Source organism: Drosophila serrata, unplaced genomic scaffold (genome assembly GCF_035046125.1).
Source record: "Drosophila serrata isolate PLE 108 unplaced genomic scaffold, ASM3504612v1 contig_245, whole genome shotgun sequence".
NCBI lineage: Eukaryota > Metazoa > Arthropoda > Insecta > Diptera > Drosophilidae > Drosophila > Drosophila serrata.
This window is the reverse complement of record NW_028257143.1, coordinates 1954560-1980764: the sequence shown is the minus strand read 5'-3', so window position 1 is coordinate 1980764 and position 26205 is coordinate 1954560. Positions and strand designations below refer to the sequence as shown.

Sequence of the window (26205 nt, the reverse complement as noted above, 5' to 3'; positions counted from 1 at the left end):
CATTTTCCAATTTATAATCTTAATAAAACTTTATCCCATAGTGAAACCCTTATACCCAGAAAATTATCTGCATTAAATTCCTATCCATTTACTGATAAAACTTGCTCATTTCAATTAAAATTACTCTCGAATGGCCCCTCCTGCCCTTGCTCATTTCTCAAGCAACACCTCAAACCCTTAGAATTTTACACCATCTTGCCTCCAGTGCTTAACTCATTCTTATGCCACCGTCTTTTTTTCTCTCACATCTTTTTGCAGGTTGTCAATTCACGTCGCGAAACAGATGCCGGCATCTATTGGTGTGAGGCGAAGAACGAACTGGGCGTGGCAAGGAGTCGAAATGCCACGCTGCAAGTGGCGGGTAAGTCAACGCAAAGCCACAGTCCCCAATGTCCTTTACACAGAAAAAAAATAGGAAACATTGTCTGAAACTTACTAAACTGGTAAAGAAGAAATAATATATTTCCTTGAACATTAAATACAGGTAAAGTTGTTGTAAAGATTTACTTAGTAATTACAATTCTGAATTCTGTGGCACGACAGTGAAAAACTTGCTGAAATTGTTCTTTAAAGAAATAAAGAAAGTTTTATATTAAATGAGGTCTTTTAAACTCAATAACTTAATATTGAATTTTCAAGCTCTGGCTGCGGTGGCCTTCGACTTAAACTCATTAAAAATTATCGAAAATATATAATACAAAATGTTTTATCCCGGAATCCTTAAACATTTCTTTCCTGTGTATGTACACTCCTCCTTTTGGATCGTGTGGTGTGCGTTTTTAATATTCTAAATTGATGTTGATTTTTGCTGCTGCTGCTGCTGCTTCTGATGGTGTTGTTGTTGTTGTGTCAAGAGGGTATGGGGGGTGTTTGTGTGTGGGGCGTACTAGCTTTGCCCTTTTTTTTGCAGCCAGCACCCCAAGCACCACCCATCCCCCTCTCCATCCCCACCCACACCCTCATCCCGCCCACTTAACTAACTAGCTGTGGAGCTGCTGCGTTTACAAGTTTTACGCTCGAACGCACCCACTTGTCTTCACAGAGGTCTCCTGCCGACCCACGCCCTCGTCCTGTTCCTGCCCCTTTCGGCACGCTCTATTGCTGCCTCCATTAACCCGTTTTCGTTTCAGTTTTCGTCCTTTTTTTGCCAGCTATTTTTTTGTTTTTTTTTTTGTTTTCAAGCTCGGTCTGATGGTCTGAGTTTTTTCTTATTTTCGGGGAAAAAATTGTGTGTGAGCTGGATTTATTAGGCCATATGCCCAAAACAAAAAGACACAGACTTGTTTGCCATTTGTGAGTTGGGAAAGGTCTCAAATGAGTTTTGATGGGAAATGCCCTGGGTTAATGTGCAAGACATTACTAAAATGTAAGAGATTATTAACTTTACAATATAACAAAACTGATGTTTTCATATTAAAACCTAGATATATGGACCCTGAGTTTCAGGCAAAATTTCAAACTGATTTTAATGTAGTTTCAAGATACATTTGGTATTATAACAACATACATACATGCTTAGAGAGATCCCGATTAAGACCATTCAGCTCTTTCCTTTTACATACTCAAGTTTAAGAAATACATCATTATATATTGAAGCCTTGCCAATGTTTAGAATCCAATTTCGCAATAGTAACATTTTCCGATCAAGTAGAGAGGAAAAAGTTATATCCCAATAGCACCCATTTTCCACCCACACTCTTGTGGTTCCCCGTATCGTCGACAGAGACCGCCACTTTGTCTTTTGTTGGCTAATATTTCTTTTATTTGCCTCAGCCTTTTCATTCCCGTCTGTCTGTCTGTTTGTCTGTTTGTCCTGCCGGCTCCTGTCATGTCCTGGTTCTCCTCCCACATGAAAATCGATATTGCTCAGTGCGGAGTTTATTTTGCCTTCATGTTAAATTCCCTTCTCCTTTTATATATATTTTTTTCAGTACGTTCGCCTCCATTTCGAGTCTTGTTTAGCCTTAGCCCGGGCTGGGTTTGCTTTTTGCGGTATATATCCTTGGGGAATATTTTTCAATATTTGCATGTAAATCACGAAAAGCACGTCAAATTTGTTTGCTTGGTTAAAACGTCGTTATTGCGGCTTGTGGTGGCTAAAAAGCAGGGGGTTCGAACTTGGCAAAGGCAGCGGCAAAAGGCGTTCACATTGATTGGGTTAGGCAATAAAAGAGGGAAAATGGGAGTGGAGCAGGACCTCGAATCGTAGGCGGGCGCACTTGTTCACGTGTTTTCCCTCCGCTTTTTTTACTTTTTTTATACCCTTGCAGGGTATTATAATTTCAGTCAGAAGTTTGCAACGCAGTGAAGGAGGCACCTCCGACTATATAAAGTATATATATTCTTGATCAGGATCAACAGCCGAGTCGATCTAGCCATGTCCGTCTGTCCGTCTGTCCGTCTGTCCGTCTGTCCGTCTGTCCGTCTGTCCGTCTGTCCTTCTGTCCGTCTGTCCGTCTGTCCGTTTCTACGCAAACTACTCTCTCAGTTTTAAAGCTATCTGAATGAAACTTTGTAGTTAGCCTTCTATATAATCTCACTCGTATATATGTCGGAACGAGCCGGATCGGACGACTATATCATATAGCTGCCATAGGAATGATCGGAAAATTTTTACAAAAATTTTTTTTAACTTTTTCAGTTTTCAATAGATTTCGATCAAATTTGAGATATAGCCATTATACTATACTCTAAAATTTTGCATAAAATTTTATGAAAATCGGACTACTATATCATATAGCTCCCATAGGAACGATCGAGAAATTAATACAATTAAATTTATAACCTTTTCAGTTTTCAACTGATTTTCATCAAATTTTAGGTATAGGCATTTTATATTAGTCTTAAATTTTGTGTCAAATTTCATGAAAATCGGACTATTATATAATATAAGTGCCATACAAACGATCGTTTGATGTAGAGGAAAAACGCAAATCTTTGAATGTAAAACTGCAAATATAATATGTATAGGTGAATACAATAAAAGCAGGTATTACTTCATTGTTTTTTAACACAAATATATATCATTTATATTGTATGGTTTTTTATTCATAGAAGTTCTATCTGCAAGGGTATATAAACTTTGGCGTGCCGAAGTTAGCTTCCTTTCTTGTTTAACATTGGTTTTTGTGGTTGGGAGTTTGTCAATAGTAAACATAAGTTGCACATTGTGTGTACATATAAGTATATACATTTGATGTTGTCAGCGCAATTTCGCTTTGAGCGCTGTCAACACACGCAGCCTTTGACCTGATATTAAAGGACTCCCTCTGAAGGAGGAGAGTGAGTTCTAGGAGCCACATGCTAAAGAGTAGGAATTAGAAAATTGTAGGGAAATTATTTCCGGCATTTTCGCGACCATATGTATAATTTGTTTAGAGGTCTTACTAGGTTGGATTATGGTTATTAACTTGTGACAAGCGAGAATTGATTGAAGGTCTTTGGCTTGGGAATATTATGACAGGATTTGCTGTGACTTTTATTAAAACATCTCTTACCTATAGGTTGTAAAATATTTTAATGTAAATAAAATCTTTTACAGCTATATCTGGTTCTTAACAATTGTTTAATAATTATCCAATTAAATTTGCCAACTGTAGATGATGTAATAAATAGTAATCACGGCATAACTTTCCTTTAGTGCTTCTCAATTATCCCAAAAACAGTCTGTTCATTAGCTTAAATTGATCACGTCGCTGACTTCAAGTAGTTGCCTTTTCTGGCAGGCTATCATAAATCTCCTCATAAACAAACACACACATTCAGGCACACATATTATAGCCATGATAAATATAGATAAACGGTCATTTATTAACTCATTATCAGCAGCTGTCCGAATCCTGCGGCTGGAAGCGTTTTGCACCTTTGGAGCGGCTCGGCTCGGCGCGGCGCGTCGACTTTTCCGCTCCGACAAGCCCCCAAACGTGACCCCACCACAGGAAAAATAACGAAACGGACAAGGACGAGGCCTACACAACTTTTGCCCAATGGCACGGAACCTGACACTGATTATGACTTTGATTAATTTATTGATGGTTGGCGTGTTTCCTGCTGTGTGTGTTCGGTTCGAGGTCCCGAGTTTGGCACAGGTTTCTATTAAAACTTTTGCCAGCACTTTAATGGGGTCGGGAAGGGATGGAAGTTGGCCAAATTTCCCTTCACTTTTCCTTCACGGCTGCTCATGCCGGCACTCTTTGATTCATGCTGATTTATTACGCTTCAACTTTAAATTTAATAAAAGTCATGGTTTTAGCACATTTTTGCATAACCAAGAAAGCAAAAAACTAAACCAAAACCAAAAGAAAATCTCAACCGAAAAAAAGAGCCACAAAAAATGTAAGAGAATTCGCTTATTCACTTTATAGATTGCAAAAAAATAAAAGGAAAGCGAAATTTAATTTACGTAAAAGCTGCTTTCGCTATGGATTTATTCGTTGAATATACCCGCATATATATACTATATATTTTTTTCGCTGCACAAAAGGTTGCTTTTGGGGGGCAAACGAGAAGAGCCGAAAAAAGTAGAGAAATTTACTTGGCTACGCTTTTGGAGTGCTTGAAAGTTGCTTGATTTATTACTCCAGAGTTGAGATGCCTTTCCCCTCCAAAAACATCCTTCTGCTATATGCACACAGGACAAATAGAGCTCTGAGGTGTGTGCAAATTACAGCATTCCCCTCTGACCACACACAAAGGACGAAGGACGGGGGCAGGAGCAGCTGAATTATCCTGCGGCTCTCCGCTTTTGTCGCTTGAAATCTGCAACTGCTAAAGCAAAATGTTGATAATACTCTGATTTACTATGCAAAAGGCGGACAGCGAAAGAGAGCTTTGGCAATGCGTTTTCGAGGGAAATGCAGTCGAAGTGATTTTGACATAAAATGGAGCAAAGGAATAAGAGAAGAAATCCCTTAAAATTGGGGGGAAAAATATAAAAGATAGAATACCCATTTTGAAGCTTACACTCTGACAGCTTTTGAGATTATTAGAATATCTACAAAGACAAAGTTATTCACTTCACATATATACATTATTCAATCTTACATATTTTTATTTATATTATTTTAAGCTCTTAAATTAATATTGAAACACCTGGCCATCCATTTATTTTGATGGCCAAATTGAATCAAATCAAATTCCATCAATCCCATCCATCGAACAGCATGAAATTGAATTAAAGGCTGTGTAGATATTTTCGGGTATGGCATGGAATTTTTTCTTTTTACAAATTAGAAGGCCATCTTTCTTCTCTTGCTCTCGGTCTCCTCGAGGCGTATAAAAATCACATTTATGCCATTTACCAACAATTTATCTTTGCTGTCAGGCCGCAAACACGCTCCCTCCACAGAGAGGGATAGCCGCAGGTCAGGGTAAGGGGACACTGGGAGCGACTGGGACACCGACGTGGGGCATTTATCATGCAAAAACCCCCTGATAATTTATAACCACCCGTAAATGGACGGGCCAAGCCACACACACACACTCGGCTCGGCTCGGTCTCTTCGTAATAATCATTTGCTCATCTTTCGTCCACTCACATGACCACATTCTCCACCTTCTTCCACTCCTCCAGTTCTCCGTGATGAGTTCCGCCTGGAGCCGCAGAACACCCGGATCGCCCAGGGCGATACCGCCCTGCTGGAGTGCGCCGCGCCTCGCGGCATTCCCGAGCCAACAGTCACCTGGAAGAAGGGCGGACAGAAATTGGATTTGGAGGGCTCGAAGCGAATACGCATCGTTGACGGCGGCAATTTGGCCATCCAGGATGCCCGGCAGACTGACGAGGGTCAATACCAGTGCATAGCCAAGAATCCTGTCGGAGTGCGCGAGTCCTCGCTGGCCACACTCAAAGTGCACGGTAAGCTGTTTAACCCATGGAATGTCTGGGTGTTATTTATGGCAACATTCATAAGAGATTTATCAGAATTTTAACGGGAGTTTTGAGTACTTTCAGAGTGTACAAGATAGTTTTTGTAGACTATTATCTGTACATATTTGTTAATTTATCAAATATATTAGCTATGCTAGTTCCCTAACAATTAATGAATATTTATTTATTAAGCTATCAATTAACAATTTAAAAACATTCAACATTTTCCGATAGTTTTTTAGAAAAAACACAAAACTTGATGTAACTATTAAAAATATATAACATTTAAGAGATCAGATTTTTTAATATTTACAACTAAGCATTGATTTTCCCATTCTTCCTTACCCTATTTTCTTTAAATTCAAAATATTGAAACATGAAAAACTTACTTTAGAGGATAAACTGCCAGTTCTTTCTAGGGTTAATGGTTAGAAAAGGGTCTCGGTCTCTGCGCCACCCAATCCCAGCACCTCCAATCAATGTGTCATGTCCAATTTTCTGGAATGTGTCTTGGGTTGGGCTCTGCTTACGTGGCCATATTGGGTTGAGGTTTTTTGATTAAATTGCCGCTTATCATTTCCCCCGTTGGCTTATTTCCATTGCAGTCAAGCCGTACATCATCCGTGGGCCGCACGATCAAACGGTTCTGGAGGGGGCCTCGGTGACCTTTCCCTGTCGAGTGGGTGGTGACCCCATGCCCGATGTCCTGTGGCTGAGAACTGCCTCGGGTGGAAACATGCCATTGGGTAAGTCTAAAGGATTCTACTCCGAACTGATTTTTACTAGAGATCTAAAAATCAAGAACTTTTTATTAAAATGCTTTCAATTTCCAATAATTAAAGATCGCGTTAGTGTCTTGGAGGATCGAAGTTTGAGGCTGGAAAGGGTCACAATTGCCGATGAAGGTGAATACAGCTGTGAGGCGGACAATGTCGTGGGTGCCATCACTGCCATGGGAACTCTGACTGTCTACGGTAAGTTATTTTTGGGAAGAGATCCCATCATTTGATAACCTCATGTTAGACAAACGCTAGTCGAGCACTTTAGCTAATTAGTCTACCCATGCTCCTCCTCCCCGCACTGATACTGTAGCCCCCCCGAAATTCATTCAACGTCCTGCGAGCAAATCCGTGGAACTCGGTGCGGACACGTCGTTCGAGTGTCGCGCCAGTGGAAATCCGAAGCCAACTATCTTCTGGACCATCAAGAACAACAGTACACTAATATTCCCAGGAGCACCCCCCTTGGATCGATTTCACAGCTTAAACACCGAAGAAGGTCACTCGATATTGACTCTAACTCGATTCCAAAGAACGGATAAGGATCTGGTGATACTTTGTAATGCCATGAATGAAGTGGCCAGTATTACATCGAGGGTTCAGCTGAGCTTGGACTCCCAAGAGGACCGACCACCGCCGATTATAATATCGGGCCCTGTGAATCAAACACTGCCTATCAAGTCCTTGGCCACACTCCAATGCAAAGCTATAGGTCTGCCAAGTCCCACGATATCCTGGTATCGGGATGGAATCCCCGTGCAACCCAGTTCGAAGTTGAATATCACAACTTCCGGCGATCTGATAATATCGGACCTCGATCGTCAACAGGATCAAGGACTCTACACTTGTGTGGCCAGTTCGCGGGCTGGTAAATCAACGTGGAGTGGCTTCCTCAGAATTGAATTGCCCACCAATCCGAATATTAAATTCTACAGAGCTCCGGAACAGAGCAAATGTCCCACTGCGCCGGGACAGCCCAAGGTTCTGAATGCCACTGCATCGGCTTTGACTATTGTCTGGCCCACAAGTGATAAGGCTGGCGCTTCGTCATTCCTGGGATATAGTGTAGAAATGTATTGCACAAATCAGAGCAAAACCTGGATACCCATAGCCTCGCGACTCAGTGAACCGATCTTCACCGTGGAGAGCTTGACCCAGGGAGCTGCTTACATGTTCATAGTGCGAGCGGAGAACTCCTTGGGCTTCTCACCACCCTCACCCATCTCGGACCCCATTACGGCTGGAAAACTGGTCGGAGTTCGGGATGGAAGCGAAAATTCTGGTACCTCACAGCTCCTTCTTAGCGATGTGGAAACCCTACTCCAAGCCAACGATATTGTGGAGCTCCTGGAAGCGAATGCCAGTGACTCCACCACAGTGCGACTTTCTTGGGATATCGACAGTGGCCAGTACATCGAGGGCTTCTACCTGTACGCCCGGGAACTTCACTCCAGCGAATACAAGATGATAACACTGCTCAACAAGGGTCAGGGACTCAGTTCCTGTACGGTGCCTGGACTGGCAAAGGCCTCTACGTACGAGTTTTTTCTTGTGCCATTTTACAAGAGCGTCGTAGGAAAACCCTCAAACTCCAAGCGAGTGCGAACCCAGGAAGATGGTAAGGCCTTGGTTGATCCAGTTAGACCTTCAGTTTATAATACTTTTAAAGTTTTAGATTATTTGCTTTAAATTCAATGGATAATTGAAATTGATTTTTTATTCACAGTTCCAGAGGCGCCACCATATGGCATGGAAGCTATACAATTCAATCGCACCTCTGTCTTCTTAAAGTGGTTGCCTCCGCAACCAAATCGGACTCGAAATGGTTAGTAATCAATATTTAAATAAGCTGGAGTTTCCTAAGCATGTTAAATACAAATTTTGCTTTATAAACGTTTTCAAAATTACCATTTTGGTACCCAGGTAGTAGATATACTCTGAATAATAGAGTATAATTATGCTTGCTGAGTCTCCCCCCAGAGATTCATAAGTAATCCTGTCACTGCCTTTGTCAAAATACCTTCACTGGAGCGTTTCAATGCGGATTAACTCGCTCTGTCTTTTGTTTACATTTAATTTCATTTGTGTGAGTTTTTCTCTCTCTCCTTTCTCGACCAACTCCCTCGGAAAATCGGCATTGAACAGGCATCCTCACCAGCTACAATGTGGTCGTCAAAGGCCTGGACGTGCACAATACGACGCGGATATTCAAAAATATGACCATAGACGCAGCCACCCCCACGCTGCTCCTGGCGAACCTCACCACGGGAGTCACCTACTACATCGCCGTGGCGGCAGCCACCCGGGTGGGAGTTGGTCCCTTCAGCAAACCGGCTGTCCTCCGCATCGATGCACGCACCCAGTCCCTGGACACGGGCTACACGAGGTGAGTGGGTTGCACTGGGAGAAAAGCAAATGCTACTTTACACAATACAATCCAATCCAGTCGTACATTCTAATATGTTTTTGGGAGAAGATTCCCTTGAAATAAGAATTTAATGTAATGTAAAATTTCGTCGAGTGTAGCTTGGCTTTTGTGTGGGGGACTGGCTGCTCATTTGACTGCCAAGTGTCGCTGCCGAGGTCCACATCAATCCATTAACAGCCAACGACAATGGCCAACGACTTTTGCGACCATTAAACTAAGCCTCCGCCCGGGCACGTACACAACAGCTCCATCCGCATCCTTCGATAGCCGTTCTCATTCCGGGCTCTTTATTGTGTTGTCTATTGCAGATATCCCATCAGTCGTGATATTGCCGATGACTTTTTAACACAGACCTGGTTTATCGTCCTGCTGGGCTCCATCATTGCCATAATTGTGTTTCTATTGGGCGCATTGGTTCTATTCAAGCGCTATCAATTTATCAAGCAGACCTCGCTGGGCAGTTTACATGGTGAGTGAACTTTAATTTAAATTTATATTTATTTTCCTCTTCCTTTTTTTTGCATCGTAATTGCTTGTTCTTTTTTGTGTGAAGATTTAGAGGGAGGAGGAGGGTATTGAAGTTTAATTTAGGGTGTAAATCGTTTAATATTTAAGGCTTCACGAGTTTGTAAACTGGAAACACAATAAGTGTAAATATATATTTGTTCATGAAAGATTAAAAGATTAGAGATTAAATGCATACCAATGGCTTTAAATATAAAAATTCTATTGTGTTTAAAGGAAACTAATGCAAGTACAAGCAAGTAACATAAATAAATGTAACAAAATGGTGGTCCAAATTTAGTCTCCAGAGTTTTTCCCCTCTCTGCTCCATCTTAACTTTGATGGGACAATCTCCATTCCGGTCTGGGACATGCAAGCATTTTGCTTCCAGCTCTCTCCTCCACTCTGTAATCTATGATTTATGAGTCGAGCATTTATGGCCGGTCTCAATTAGGTTGCCATTTTGTAAGCCACAATAACTGCAGACACAGGACACGCACTCATAACATTGTAAAGACTCAAGGAACCGAAAAACCGAGGGTAATAATCTTTGGCAGTAAGCCACAGCGCCAAGGTTAAACCGACTATAAAAAGATAAACAAGCCACGATAACTAGAGCAAAGTTGGGGTTTTATTTCGGCTTTTATTTGAAGAGAAGGAGCAGCAATAAAGGGGGTCCTGTATCATACATAAAAACGACAAACGCTCACGTGAAAATCACATCAATTGTCTGGCTGCAAAACTCTAAATATAGCAAAGAAAAGAGTTTGTTAGGTTTTTAGATGAGTCTAATAAAGTTACCCTGTAAATTTCCGAAGAAATTATAATTCAAACAGTCTGCTAAGCCCTTTTATTAAATATTTTATTGAGCTGTAACCACAGTTCTTTCTTAGTTCCACTTACTATCCGAATTATGAGCTCAAATAAAATGCTTACTTACTCTTCCGATATACCCTTTTAGGTTAACAACTATAGGGTATTTACAATCTCGTTGGAAAAGGGCGTGCAAAAGCTTTTGCCAATTGAATATAAAAAGTAATTTCCGTCTTTTATTATTTGCACGTTACAAGCTGAGCAAACCCCGGGCAGTCAGTTCTCCGTTTTAGTTTTAACGAGCCGTAATCATTGCCAGCACACACATAGACTCCATTCCGATATATTCAGTCTCCTGTATTTCGTATATATATATTTTTTTGTTTTTATTTCAGGCAATCACGCAATCGGAACCGTGCGAAAGTTTCCAACATTGCCGCTAAATGGAGGCGGAGCCGTCGGTGCCGTTGGCTCAAATTCGACAGCGGCAACTGGCCCCAATGGTCTTTGGATCGATCCCACCGGCGGCGTTTGGCGACAGGGATCCGGAGCCGGCGGTGGCGGGGTTACAGGACCTAATGGCACATGTACGACAAAGGAGCAACTTCCGGGATACGCACAGGCCACCGCCCAACAGGGACAACAGCCAACGCTCCTGCCTGATTACGAGAGGTGAGAGTTGGGTCCTGGGTTGTTTATCAGTCCAGGAAGTTGCCTTAATATCCTGTCTGCGCTTCGCTGACTGTTTAATTACAAATAAAAAATTGGCCAGCAAGCAGAAGGCTTAAACTGGGTAGAGGCAAGAAATTATTTATATTGCCATATTAACAGAATGTTAATGAAAATCATAAGCTTCCTGAGACAGTGAAAATACTGACAGGAAATTAATATATTTTAAGCTGCAATTTAAATCCTTACCCAAAGGGCTGACTTTTTGAATACAATTTGCAACATTTCTCTGACGAAAGGATTCTGTTCTTTTCCCAAACATTTTTTTGTTTTCTGTGTAATCACAAGCGAGTGGGGGCTCGTTTGGTTTAAGTAAAAGATCCATCGCACTATTTACGAGCTGGATCGTAAAAAAGTACATATATATTTTGTGGGGCTGCAACCGCTGCCTCCTTGAAATTCCCCAAGCCAAAGGCTGAGCCACCCTCGAATGGAAAGCCACCGCAGCAACAACAAACGCCATTAAATTGTTACACTTGAACGGGTTTTACTTTGGGCCATGATAACTTACCCCGGCCTCGAACTGTTTACGTTTCTCGAGGGGCAGGAGGAAATGTTGGGGGGAGGGTGCCCTGCAGCCGTTATTTAATTTCCATATACGCATTTCATTCATATTTCCCGGGGCTGTTTTATCTCCTTGTTTCTGTTCACTGTTGTTTTATTTTTCCTCTCTTGCGGTCCGCCCTTAAAGGCTAATTAGTTTTCTTTTTGGTGGAAATGAAAAGCAGAATCATGGATCTTAAATGTTGTTAAATTTAAGGTGAAAAAGAGAGTTAAAATCACTTAAATCAGATTTAGATTCATCCTTTTAATTCCCAAAATGTCGACAACATTGAAGTATCTTAAGCTGTCACTGAATTCGGCGAAACTTTTAAACTTTTCAATCCCAATATTAAATCCCAACTTTCCACGAACTCACAGTGCCAATAAAAGAAATTTCCATCAGTTCGTCAAACGATTCTCGGAAAACCTCGCGAAAGTTCACCCAAGGAAAGGAAGCTTCTTAATCATCTTAATTCCATTGAGCCTAATCCCAAATCCATATTCAAGCGACCCATTTCCACATCCACTTTCCTTGTACTTTTTGCTTTGGAATTTCCAAAAAGGAAAAGCACATTTCCTTTGTGTTTTTCTTTTCTTGCCTTAAAGCTTAATGTACCGTTGCGGCAACAATAATAAAACAAAACAAAAGAAAAAAAATAATAAGAAACAAGACAAAATAAAACAAAAATCCAAACAAGAGGCAATAAAAAAAGTGGCAACTGCTGGCGACATATTGCTATCCTACTCTGTGTACACCTGTCTGTCTCTTTCTCGCTCTCTTACTGTGAACTCGGAAAACTTTAGCGTATTTATTTGCGGCATTTTACGCATTTATTTGTTTAGACTTCCCTTGCTCTGTATTCCTTTATGAAGGAATATCCGCCACCTTCCACTTCACTTGCAATTTGGAGCATTTCCTACCACCCTCGCTCGCATACCAAGGACTTCCCCCTCGAATACCGTTGCCACTTCCGTTACGCGATTTTCATTATTTCCGTTTCAATTTTTCCGTTGTATTCCTTCGAACTGAAGTTTTCCTGCTGCTGCTCACTTTTAACAACGTTGTAAAGTCGTAAAAAGTATAACATAAGCAGGACTACACCAGAACAGGATCTTCTTTTATTTCCCTTGTTTACATAAACACTGTTCCGCGTCTCCTTCCCCTCGAAACACGTGCGAAGAGCGGCGACGTCATTACCTAAAATTTCCAATTAAAATATTTAATTTCTTTCGCGGGTTGCGTTGTCTGATTCGAGGGGAGAGAGTCGTTCCCAACCCCCCTGGAAAAACGCAATTTTCACCGCTAAATTAACAATTAAAAATTGATAGTCCTCGGGGAAGGAACTCGGGACTCTTCAGATCTCCATATTTTCATATTCCCCCAGTGTCCTTAAGGCCACAGCTTAATAGCCTGAGAAATTTGAAATTCCTTAGCACTGGCGTTCTCCGAAATGTGTTTTATAATTGGGTCAACCGTATCAGATATAAAATGATATGTCTTTGACACAATTCTGGGATAAGGATAAGACCATTTTTATAAAATCCGTAATCTTTAAAATTAAGTCCTGTAAATTGGTCTATCCTTGGCAGTTGCTAAACTGCTAAACCAAACCACCATTAAATTACCAAAAACTATTCGCCTTTTTCCACCCACTCAGTAACATTTCAGTAAATTTTTACGAGAACTCATTGGGAAAAGCAAGGCGATAGATAAGCATTATCTCATTAGCTAATTAGTGTGCAAAAATTTGAGCAATAAAAAGTTTTTCTCGCTGCTTTTCCCTCTGTCTCGGTGAATGCTAATTTTTTTCGTGTTTGCCAGAAACTCGCATGGATAAAAGTTTGATTTGAATGCGAGTACGGTTTTGCCATTTCCATTTCCTGTTTCTGCTGCCACATTAATTCCTATACCTCCTCCTCGTACTCCCTCTAATTACAAAGTTGGGGAAATGCTAATGGTGAAATTTGTGTATTGTATTTGCCATATTTAAGCAAATTGCAATTGCTACGGTACGGCAAGGGCGAGGAGTGGCACAAAGGGAAATTGCAGCAACAAATTTTTAATGAGCAGGTGTGAGTGGGGAATAATTTCCGGAGCTGCATTCACTGCCTAACAAAAGCAATTTCCTCCCATCAACAACAACATCGAATGATTTATGAAATTGGTGATGTGAACCCCAGACAAGCATAAATAAAGCACTGAAAATTATTAACACTGAAAGATATTGAAGGTGGATGAATGTGAGAAGATCCTTAATATTGCGGAGGATTAAATTAAAGGGGTATCAGTTTTAGCTAATTCATTATTATTTATGAAAAATGAGAGAATAGAATGGCTTCTAAAATGATATCCTTTGACATATGGCTCGCTTTGAATTAATAAATAAAAAACCATATAGCAAATCTTAAGAATAATTTGAAAATATTTTTCAGGGTGTACACAAACCATTCTTCATAGTCTCCCTGATTTGAATCAATTTTAAACTGTGGCCATTCTGTCTCCCATTGCAGACTCTCGCCCCTGAATATGCCCGATTATGCGGAAGTCGCCTGCTCCACATTCAAGAGTCCCACCCATGGAGCACCCTCATCAGCGGGTGGGCCATCGTCGGCCTCCCTGTACGATAGCTGTGGGGCCTATGCCACCACCAATGTGGTGGCCAATGTCAAGCTCTACCAGAACCGCTATGCGACAAAACCCAACCCGGGTGGCAGCAATAACAACAATCACCAGAGCAATGACTACCAATCGGCTGGGATGTACTCTGCTCCGCCGAGTGCTCATTACGGATGCCTCGAATCGAAGCAGCAGCAGCAGCAGCAGCAACCCAATCTGATGACCACATCCACGGCCAGCACAGCCATTGTGACGTCCTCCCCGGCAAAGCTGAAAAAGATCAACATAACCGAGAACAAAATGGATCAATTGGATGCCACGAAATCGGAGCGAACGAATCCGTTTAACCAGCAGCAGCAGTTGCTCCTCGCCAGCAATGCCCTGAAACAGGGACTGGGAGCCTATGCCAATACCACTTTGGCGGCCCAAATGGCCAGTGGCGGTGGAGCTGGAACTCTGAGGCGTCAGCGGCAGCCCAAGACGCTCTACAAAAGCGAGAATAATATATTGGGAAAGTCCGGATTTAGGCAGAACAATGCAAGTTCGGGCACAAATCAGAGTTCCACCAATGCAGGAACCCTCGATTTTCTTACCGGTGGTCCTCCATCCGATGCCGGTGACTACTCCGGCCTGGGACTGTGCAACTCCACCAATCAGCTGCTCAACGATTGGGCCTCCAGTGCCTCAATCGCTGCTCCCGGAGACTATCATCACTTTGGCAGCAAGCAGCCGAGCAAACAGCACTTGTATGTGAAGGCCAAGGATGGCACCTGGTCGGCGGTCAGCTCGGATGCCTACCAGTCCTTCAAGCATCAGCAGCAGCAGCAACAGCAGCAGCATCATCCATTCCTGGCCGGTTCAGGTGACAACAACAGTCCTTAGCTAGTGCGAACAGCTTAGCTGGCGATAGCAAATTCCTGAGTAGTTTCGGTTCTAGCGCCAATGTCTAAGCCATAGCTTAAAACCCTCTTAACCGCTTGGGTCAATAGAAAGTTGCTCAATAATTTAGAGAAGATACAACAACCAGATACAGTCGGGACATTTCCCTCGAGGATTGTGGATAAAGTGTAAGCCTTAATACTATATATCAGCTTGCAGTGGAAGTTGGGTTGTGGTTAGTTGCAAAGGTTGCTTAGGGTTCCTGAATGTGTTTTAACTGATATACCCTTTCCATACATTGATTTCATCTTACATCACCGAAGCTGATAGATCACTATTTCATGGCTTTTATATATTCATCTTTGTTGTGATTTAGATAACACAGAACATTTACTTACAACTTAGAACCCTTTTGCTTCTTCCATACAAAAACCAACCCTTAGATTTCTTAGACTTCCACCGAATTCCACAAGTTCCAACCGATAGAATGTCCAAAAATAAGAACAACAACGAAAATGTATGTAAAGATATACACACAAAACCCATAAATATTGGCTTGTAAATATAATTCCCCAACTATATCTATATATTACATCCTTAATCCCTCAAAGCATTTAGAGTATTGCATTTGGAGCAAGCGAAACAAATAATTTACACACAAAGCCGGAAACCATCTCAAAATAGCACAGAAGTAGTTAAAGTAAGTACATCAAAGAAACCCAAGGAAGCAAAAATCTAAGAACTTTTTGCTAAAAAATTGCTCCCACAGAAAAGTAAAACGATGTTAAAGCCAAAACAATAATACCCAACCCTAACGAGCAAATCTTAATTAGAGTTATATAAACAATGCACGAGGCAAAATTAGTTGTGTGATGGAAAAATAATAATATTGAAGAGTCACCTCCCGCAGAAAAGCTAAGAAAATGCTAATAATAAGGCTGTTAAATGTAAAATATCATAAACGATTCAAAAATGAATGACTAAATCTACATTTAAACCATGTAATTAAAGCATTAAAATGTAATTAACGGAGACTAGAATTAGTTTGAATAGCTAAAAGAGGAACGACAAAAACCAAAAAAAATACAAAAAAGGATTACAGCAAATAATGCGATATAGCTGAAAAAAAGAACATAAATTAAACTAATCAATTAATTGATAAATTATGCAATGAGAAAAACTAAAAATAAAGACAACAAAATACTAAAATGGAACCGCAAAAAGTGTAATTCATAATTGTATTAAATTTTTTATTGGTATCATTATTTGGGGGTCAATTGCTATTCAAATTCTATTCTTATTTAGTTTATATATTATTTTCTGCTCAATTTAGATTGTTTGTGTATTAATAAGGCTTTCAAATATTTGTATAGCTTAGAGTTTTCCCAATCTAAACTATAGCTATGAATCGTACTTTATTTAGCAAAATGGATAGATGTTTGGCGGGAAAAATCCAACCTCTAATTTTTGCGCAAATTTTCCATTTCAGCAGCCAGGACCATTTGGCGGCGGCACAGTTGTGCCTACATGGTTCTGGACAACTCGATGGATTTTGTGATTTGAATTAATTCGAAATGCGGCCGCGGAAAGAAATTGCAGGTAAACCCAGGTATTTTGCGGACTGGCCACAAAACTTTCAACTGATTCCCGGCCAGCGGCACAATTTCCAGCGTCGACCAAGCTAATTAATAATGCACTTTGCCCGGCTGCCGCATAGCCTAATTTGTCCTACAAAATCATTAATGTCCGAATCCCAAACAGACATAGTTCCTTCATCCCCACAGCCCCTGCACTATCCAGTCCCAAACTATAAACATTTGTAATTGGAAATTCGCGATAAACACAGAGATTTCAGTTAAAGGTCTCCCTTTGTGTATTATTGATTTTTAGTTGCTTGTTTTTGGATTGTAAAACAATTCGACATAATTGTTGCCGACAGTTTATGTATGCCTGCATTTGTTGTCCATATTTGTATCTCTTTCGTGCTCTTTGAAATTACTGCCAAATGATGCATTAAAATAAAATAATATATTAATGCTTTGCATGGCAACAACATGGCAAATGAAATGAAAATCAATTTGATCAAATGAAGCGTAATAATATTGAACGTTTTTTCTTCAATTTCATTTTGTTAATACAAGCGAGATAACATAGTTGTTTTTAAATGAAAAAAACCGTATGCAAAGCGGAGGCCATTAAATAAAGCCATCAATAGGCCTTATTTTGTATTAAAATATCAGTTTGAACTGTGGAGATTTATCTGGCAGAGTTTATATTATTGAAATCTAAGGACACGTTATATCTCTCCTTTGCTCCCCATTTTCCCCGAGTATTGGAAACTTTAACTGCACTGACAGCTTATTACTCTTGACTGAACTTTAAGCTTTTGCCGCTCGAACGGCAGCAGCTGCAGCCAATGCCTGGCTAATGTATCAGTGACCAGGCCCATGCCATTAGCCTCGACACCCCGGAATTCGGACGGATGCCCATGATTGCCCCAACCCAACATGGTCTATATCCCCCATCGATGGAGGAGCTACATAGCTAGCCAAGCCGAAACTACAAATAGCCTTAGTGTCCGAAACACTCGCTGGCAGTGCGTACCAATTGCCACTGGCCAGGCCGATAAATAAGCCCAAATTTATCATGGACATGGACACACACACACACATTCTCTCCTTGGATCCTGTGGACTACTGTCCCATATATCGTGGAACCATAATAGCTATGGCAGCCTCATAATTTTCGGCACCAAATTGCCCGATAGGCGTTGAAGCGTTCAATTGAATGTCGTCTAGCCGAAAAGACCTTTCCTTGGTCCTTGGTCCACCCACTCGGTCCCACCAACTATTGTATAATCAAAACTAATGGTCTATAAAGAATCAATTCTCAATTTGTTTAGCCAGCTGCTGCCCCCGGTATCGAGCCGAGGATGTGGACAAAACAGGACAATGACACAGCCGGATAATGCTGCAAAGCGCTCCCTCCCATTACGACAACTAAAAAGTTTCCTTTTTTCCCGTCGTCCCAGTGCTCCATGTTCGTGTAACACATGTGACAAATAAAATTTAAATGCATTTTGTAAATAATTTTATATTGAATTTGTTATTGTACGGGCGGGATGTGGGATGCTAGCAACATGTGCGTGTAGAGTAAGTATCATAAACTTTGGAAAGGAAAGCCGTATACGGTTAAACAAGTATCAATGTCCTTTCTTATATGGAAATGTATAAATTAAGCATGTTACAGTGCTGTTATTATTATTTAGCCTATTTATTTATAAATTGTTTTAAATAGTTTACTTGAAATATAGCTAAACTATCCCTTTATCAAACTTTAAAACGCCACTGTAAGTGAATATAAATAGCCGCCTTATTAGCAATATTTGCACAAAATTAGTTTCCACAAATTGTGGTGCATCGTAAAAACATTGCCGCTGTGCTGTGAGGACTGGAATTTTTGATTTGATTGTATTTAGTCAGTGGAGTGTGTGAGCAGGAGCAGGAAGCACTGATTCAGCAAATTTGCCATAAAGTTTAATCAGCAGCTTTTGGCAGAACAGAGCAACGCCAGAAAAAAGTCGTAAAAGACCAGAAAGAGACACTCTCACATGCGGGGACAAAGTTTTATGCGCATTTGAGTGACCATAAAAATGCTCCATGGACTCCAATGGAGTGGCCTGCTCCTCCACCAGCCAGAGGAAAATGAGGACAAATTCAGCGGAAGCTATGTATTTGGAACTGTGACCAGTCTCGTTTCCGATGTCCGTCGATAAGAAAATTATGCTGAAGCCATTCGATGAGATTAGCCAGGACCATTTCGTGGCCACAAAAATCCAAAACAGAATATCATCATAAGGGGAATAAGGGGAACTTTTAGTTTGGAAATTATGAGGTTCCGGACAGGTTTGTGATACATTTCATAGGATCGGTTGTAGGTTGCTTTAAGTTTTTAAAAATGTTACCTTCAAACCAAACGTAAACAATTACCAGAAGTACTGTTGTTTAATATTCTTCTCCATTTAAAATTTTACCTATTTTCAAAATTGTCAGTGAAAAATCAAAGTAATGAAATTGACAGCACTTTTAAAACACTAGAAGTAGCATTTTTCCTGAGTATTCTCTAAAACAAGTGAGCTCTGCCTCCACACCTTCGATCTTTTTTAGGGCACAGAATGCAAAGCAAAGAAATTTTGTAAATTGCCTTTTGTTGGCTGTGCAAAACCAATTTCATTTAGACTCCCCAATGGATAGCGAAGGCAAAAATGTAAGTGCTGCAGACAGAGAATCGCAATAGGAACAATGTCCAGGAATTTTGGGGAGGAGAAAACAAAAAATTCGGGAAAATCTAGTGGGGAATTTTCGTATATTGTAAGGCAGAGCCAACATTTTAATTTGTCCATTATGTTATTTTTGATTTCTCGACTCTTTTGACTTTTTTTGCTTGGCATTTTCCCCCCGTACACATTCACAACTTAATTGAAAATGGCCAGCACAGCTTAACTGGGATTGGGGACCCTCAAGGGTTGATTACACATTTCCCGTCTACTTTCTCCCCAGAAGTCGAGTTCTCGGTACATACACACTAATTAAATGCCCCCAACAGAAACTTTTGGCTAGTAAATGAAATGCTGGCCGTGGTTTCGGCTTTAAATGGCTAAACTTACATGTAGAGTTAGTCAAAAAGTTTAATTTACCCTTCTCCGGGTGCTCCTGCCACTTCAACTTCTTGTTTCTTGGCCAGTTGTTCTTGTTCGTCTTCTGCCTTTGGTGAGTAATTAGTAAAATGCATTAAAATAAATGAGCTTGAGGAGTGGCAGAGGGGTGGCCCGGACAAATGGAAGTCACTCGGAGTAAAGTTACCTGTTTGGAGAGTGACTGCCAAGTTACCAGGACCAAGGACCTTGCAAATATTAAATTTAATTTTCATATAAGTAGAGCAAAGTTTGCAAGACATGGTCTTAAATGGATACTGAGAGGTTTTTAAAAATGTATTTGTAACTGAATATAATTTTACACAGGCGATATTTAAATACAAATACCATTTGTGATATTTTTTATAATTGTATTAAAGCAAAGAAGGAAGAAATTCCGTTTAATTACAACATTTTATTAGTAAGTCACAATAATAAATATTGCCAAGCATATAATTCTTCTTTGCCTTTTCTTATATCTATCTATTCATAAAATCGGTTTATTGCTCAACTTTTTACAACTCGTTTATTCAATCAACACATTACCCGCCCCCCCGGCCCTAAGGATGAGGAATGTATATATCCTCCAGGACCAAGGAGACATGACAACCTGGACACTTGGCGGGGAGTGCGGGGAAAGGACAATGCGGAGACAAAGCGCGAGACATTTCAACAGGCCATAAAATACATTTTGGACGCCTTTTGTGAGTCCTTTGCCGCGGGCCTTTGCCGTTGTAATTTCTTGAATGTGTCAGACGTCGCCTTTGCCGTCGCTGTCATCCTCCTTAGATCCTGCCTGCTGCCTTCTCCTCCCAATTTCTCCCCTATTCCACGTCTATTCTAATTGCAAAATATGGCGACAATTTCAAAGAAGTTAAGGACATTGACGCCCCTTAGACTCGCGCTGCCAGAGGATAATACAATTTCGAATGACATTTTCGGAGCAGCGTTGTAATAAATATCCCAAAGCTGGGGTGGAGGCGTAAAGAGGGGGTCTCCGCCCCACTTGAACTGAACAGAAACCCGCCTCGTTATGTAATGGATACTTAGTGGCCGTAAAGAAGAAGAGCTTCCAGCACAAAAATGCAAACAAAACTATTAAACGAGCATAAAAAAGAACGCACAATAGTCCAAGGCTTCGACTAAGAAGTACCCGTTGTCGTATTTAATATAATTAAATTTCTTAGCATAGAAAAAACTAAAAATATATATCTCTAGGATAGGATATATACTTGAGATTTTGTTACCTATTTTCAGATACTATGGTATATAAAACCTCTCTAAAAACAATATACCTCTAGCTTTCATTTCTTTTAAAACGAATCAAGAAGACAGCGATGTAAGAAGGACCTAACCTAAAACTGAAACCCAAGCCAAATGTGAAAAGTCCACCCCTCTGCCATTGTTTCCCCAAGTGTATAGCTCCACTTTATGAAACGTTTTATTATACTAATTTGTAGGATGGCAATGGTCGAAATGGTAGCCAGTTTCGGTTACATCGAATGGCCAACTAAAAATGGCAATTTGCCATTGCATGAAATGAGCATGGGTCACAGGGACTGCACCACTGCCAACTGGGGTGGATGTGGATCCATTTGAATCCCTTCCAGCACACAGCCAGGAACACACTTCAGTCAAGTCTCTATTAGCAGACAATGCTCTCGAGGGTCGCAATGCAATGAGTACGGACGGCAGTAACTAAACTGGTTTCGGTTTGATTCTCAAACGTGGCCAACGGATCTGTCTTCTAATGCATATGGAAAAGGAAGGTAGTTATGTGCATTAGTTACAGGGTATACATAAGTGAACTGAATTGAAATGGGGTATTCTACTATCTATTTGTAAATATATCTTTTTAGTAGAAAGTAATATTAGGTCAGAACTATGTCTATCTTATGTTAAGTTAATTTGTATAAATAACATTTTAAGAGATATGTTAAACAATAACGAAGTTATTAAATGAATCCTTTAAGGTTTTAAAAGTATATATCCTTGTCAAGCTCTTCGAAGTGAACTTCCTCCTTTCCTAATTCTATTAAATGTTGGATAATATACCTCTGTCTGTCAAAAATATAATATAATAATATATAATAAGATAAATAACTAGAGAGAAAAAGAAGTCAGATGTAACACCACCTTAAATATAATATAATATAATTCGATTAAATAATATATAATAGGTAAGTCAAGCGATTTGATCCACGATAACTTTACCTTTTTTTATCCGTTATGGTTTCGTAAATTAATAATAACTATATCCCCAAAGAGGTATCACTAGTTTGTCATACAATCCAGAAATGTTACCTTCTCGCCGCTTTAAATGTGCTCACGAAAGTTGTTAAAGTGTGTTTGCGGGTACAGGAGTGTGGTGGTCCTGTTATGGGATTTTCGCCAGAGTTTTATTAAAATGCCATTGTATGGGTCGGTTGGTTAGTGTCCAAGGCCCAAGAGCGCCAAGTGGACAATGTGCTACGCATTGAGGAGTCCTGTGGAGCCCCCTTTTAAGCCCTCGACACCCATGCACACACTCACACTGCGACAAATGCTCGTTTGGTGGATCGTTAGCATTGCATTTTAAGAGGGGGATATATGTATGTATGTGGGTACCTTCCTTTGGGGATTGCCAAGTTTTAACGACTTTGTTTCCGTTACGTCTAATTTAATGAAATTCGTTTTGCTTTTTGGTCTCGCTCCCTTTGCACTGCTCCTTTTTGCCAAGTTTTGTGCATAAAATTTTCCAAAAAGGAATTCTAATGACTTGGGCGTTGTTGCAATAGTCTCGTCTTCCTTCCACGAGCTCTTGTTATTTTTGTTTTTGGGTCCCAAGTCCAGTCTGGTTTTTGGTTTTCCTCTACCAAAGTGTGTGTGTGTGTCTGCGGTTCGTTTTTCAGTTCGGTCTATAATATTTTGTTTGGTTTCTGATTTAATGATGGTGGTACGTGTCCCCACTTGTTGGTGTTCCTTTCTCTTTTTTGTTTTTCAGCCGAACATTGAATGAAGACATGGATTATAATGATATGGCAGGGGTTCACTATGTGTATGTGTACTCAAAGGGTATTGACTGAATGAAATGTTAATGTACGGGGCGTAACCTCGATTACTTTTACCGATAAGCAAACGATTATGGCGCTCTTAGCAATTAGCTTACTTTTCCTCTACGGGTAGAGAATAATGGGTGAATGACTCTACACCCTGTGATTTGAAATTATAATGTTCTCTCACCCTTTCTATTGAAACTATTATAGTTCTTCCGTGATATAACAGATATCCTTGGCTTAATCCTAATTGATCTTGAGACATATTGGCTGCATTCTTTCTAGTAAGCCTTCAGTAATTTGATTACACGCCCAGTGTAACCTATCGCAAAATCTGTTAATAAAAATTCAATTCCAAAAGCTACACCATCGAGCAAAGCCAATCCGTTGCATCTTCAATTACGTGCAACCCATAACTAACCAGCGAATATCAATTTCGTTGCATGTTGCACTTTGGCCACGCCCCTCCCTTGCAGGATGGGAAGACCATCAACTTGGCCAACAAACATAAAAAGTGAATAAGAAGTGGAATAAATTTATTCGGCGGGTAGCAACGCCTCAAAAGTTATAACTATTTGTGGAAGATATATATGTATGCATGGGGTGAGGTAAACAAACTGATTTGCATTTATGGAAATGGCATTTTAGCACACATTTCACCCCGCCGCAGCCCTCAGACAGCACTTCATAATGGCGTAAAAATGCAAAAGGCAATGGAAATGTCTGCAGGAAAGCGGGAAATCCCTTTCGACCAACTCAAATAGAAATGTCCAGAGAATGTGGGTGTGTGTCTGTATGTGAATGTGGCATAAGTAAATATTTATGTTTTATGTTAATGAGAATATGTCTGACTTTTTGCCATTTGAATATTGGCAAACGGTTGCGAATGCCTCTCCTAGGACTTTCTCTCTTTTTCAATCCCCCCCCTCGTCTGCATATATTTGTTTGTGTTGGAGCGGTGTGTGTGTCCTGTGTGTCCTATGTGTGCTCGGTGTCCTGGCCCCAAGAATGACAAATGCGTCGGGTGCTGGTTAAAGCTGCGGTTGCAGCTTGCATATTTTTCATTCAACCAACAAGCAAACAAATGCACGACTCTGTGGTTTTCGGGGGCGTGCCACATCGGAGGTTGTCCTCATTACTTTATGGGCCTGGGTATGACTTTCGCTAGTAGCCGCCCAGTGGCTTGTTTGCCAATAATTGACAATTTAATTTGGCCAAAGTGTTTGGGCGGTGGCGATAAATAAAGAGGAATGCAGTGTGCAGGAAAATGGGGGGAAATTGTATGCTAATTAGGCTGCGGAATATTAAATACGCTAACGAACAAAATATTTGTTTTGCACATGCCTTCCAGGGGTTGTTCCTTCAATTTTGAAAGCCATAACTTAAATTAAGTTCCTTTTTAGTGGAATGTCCATTTATTTCAAAGTTGTCTTAAAGTTGTTTTAATATATTTAAAATAATTAAATAATGTTTACTGTAAGAGAATCATTCTTTGAATAATATATTGTGCAAGCAAACCAAACTATATATATTCACTGATGCCGAGTGCTTGCTCTTTAGTTTAAATGAAAACCGTTCATTAACCTTGTTTTTCGTGAAAAGTCGAAACAAAAGAATGAAAGTTGTGTTTCAATCTACCCTCATCAATTAACAATGAAAGGTTAACTATTGAAAATATGTTGATATTGGCTTAAATTGCAGCTTTAAAATGTTTTAATTTATTTAGCTATCAGTTTTTGTGGCGAAAGATGAGCCTTGGCATGCGTATTGAAACGCATTCAAAAAACGTAGCCTATCTTTTCGGGCTGTTTGATCAATCAAGTGCTTTATACGGTTTTTGTTTCCGTTCTTCCGGATATCATAAAAACTGTCAACGTTTTTTTTTTAGGGTAGTCATTATTCGCTATTTTTATGCTTATATTAATAAATAAATTTTTTTGCATGCATATTTAATTAGTTTGTTGTTTATGGCCTCCATGAAAGTTGTTTGTTTTGTCTTTTTTGTTTTCTGCTATACTCTTTTTTTAGTTGTTTTTTTTTTGTGGTCTTTTGTTGTTTTTATTTATTTAACCCTTTTTCGCTGGTTATTTATTAATGCTGCACTGATATGTCGCTTAAGCTGACGTTTAATTAATTTTATTCATTGTTTTTTTCAGTACGCTAGGGTATCAAAATAAAAACTGCATTATTTTTGCGGCTGTTCGTGTTAATGAAAATTGTATTTGTACAAAAAAACACTGAGTTAAAGAAAAATTGCGAATAAGTAGACTAATTCAATCAAAACGAATATATGTATTAAAGACTAATAAATGGATTTTACGCTGCGTTTATTTAATATATTTGATGCATTAAGCAGTAAATTTAAAGTGTGATTAAATTAATTTCTACACACTTATGAACTCAACAGTGAAAGAGGCCGTATTAAAGTATGTTTGAACTAAAATAGATTTTCTGGTCACTGCCTTGTTTCAAAATTATAATTATTTAGAAGAAGGTCTTACAAAAAGTTCTATAACGAATAATGAATGAAAACATGAATTTTCTCTTTCTTATAAGTTATTTATTTTTTTATTTTTATAACGTTACTCATACGTATACTGGGAGATCCCATAACCTACAGATATTCCTTAAGGAACCATTATATTTCTAAAAAGGGGCTTCCCTGGTTGTGGCTAAGGCGATGCCATCTATTTAGCGTTAGTTCAATAAACTTTTATGCTAAAACCTTGCCATTCGTTCACGGGTCTGAGGCAAAGACAACAAGGAAAGCGGACATAAATATGCCCAGGCATGTTCCCAGACACTAAATGTGAAAGGGAATAAGGTTGGCGGATTGGCTTGCTGGGGTGGATGTGGGTGGACCTGGCGTGTGGACACACATTGAAACCGAGATTGTCAACAGGGGCGCAAGCGAAAGTGATACAGGGATTTTCCACAACGGCAACACGATGTGGCAGGAGGCCCCAAGTAGACAGCGGGAATCGTTCCCGTCACTCTCCTCCTGATGCTGATGCTGAAGCTGATGCTGATGATGATGATGACACGATGAGATGGGGCGGATGAGGAGGCTCTGCGGAGCAGGTCTTATGTTTGACTTCGATGCTGAAATATGCATTATAGTTATGGTAATGGCCTGGCTGAAAACTACCCATACCCCACCACTCTGTGCCGGCATCAGGAAGCTGATGTCAAAATGATGACAGGCATATTTACGCTCCTTTCGTGCTCGATTCGAATACCCTCACTGAAAATGGGGTATTTTGATAAATTTAAGAAGGCCCGGAAATTCTTTTTAAACTGTTTTTAAAAGTTATGA

The 26205-nt window shown here is 40.1% G+C and overlaps 1 protein-coding gene and 1 long non-coding RNA gene across 2 annotated transcripts in view; both read left to right on the top strand.

The window, feature by feature from the left end:
• Nucleotides 1-15378, top strand: part of robo3 (roundabout 3) — a 44031-nt gene extending 28653 nt beyond the window's left edge. The window contains 11 exon segments of the mRNA XM_020955081.2: nt 259-361; nt 5573-5857; nt 6475-6615; nt 6712-6843; nt 6962-8266; nt 8375-8473; nt 8794-9034; nt 9385-9545; nt 10789-11065; nt 14177-15153; nt 15156-15378. Coding sequence (XP_020810740.2) covers nt 259-361; nt 5573-5857; nt 6475-6615; nt 6712-6843; nt 6962-8266; nt 8375-8473; nt 8794-9034; nt 9385-9545; nt 10789-11065; nt 14177-15153; nt 15156-15232 — 3798 coding nt within the window. The 3' untranslated portion in view covers nt 15233-15378.
• A 166-nt stretch (nt 15379-15544) lies between these two features.
• On the top strand, nt 15545-16042 carry LOC147643712 (uncharacterized). The gene is made up of 3 exons (XR_015271515.1): nt 15545-15678; nt 15773-15861; nt 15931-16042. It is a non-coding gene; the product is annotated as an uncharacterized LOC147643712 (long non-coding RNA).
• The last annotated feature ends 10163 nt before the right edge of the window (nt 16043-26205 follow it).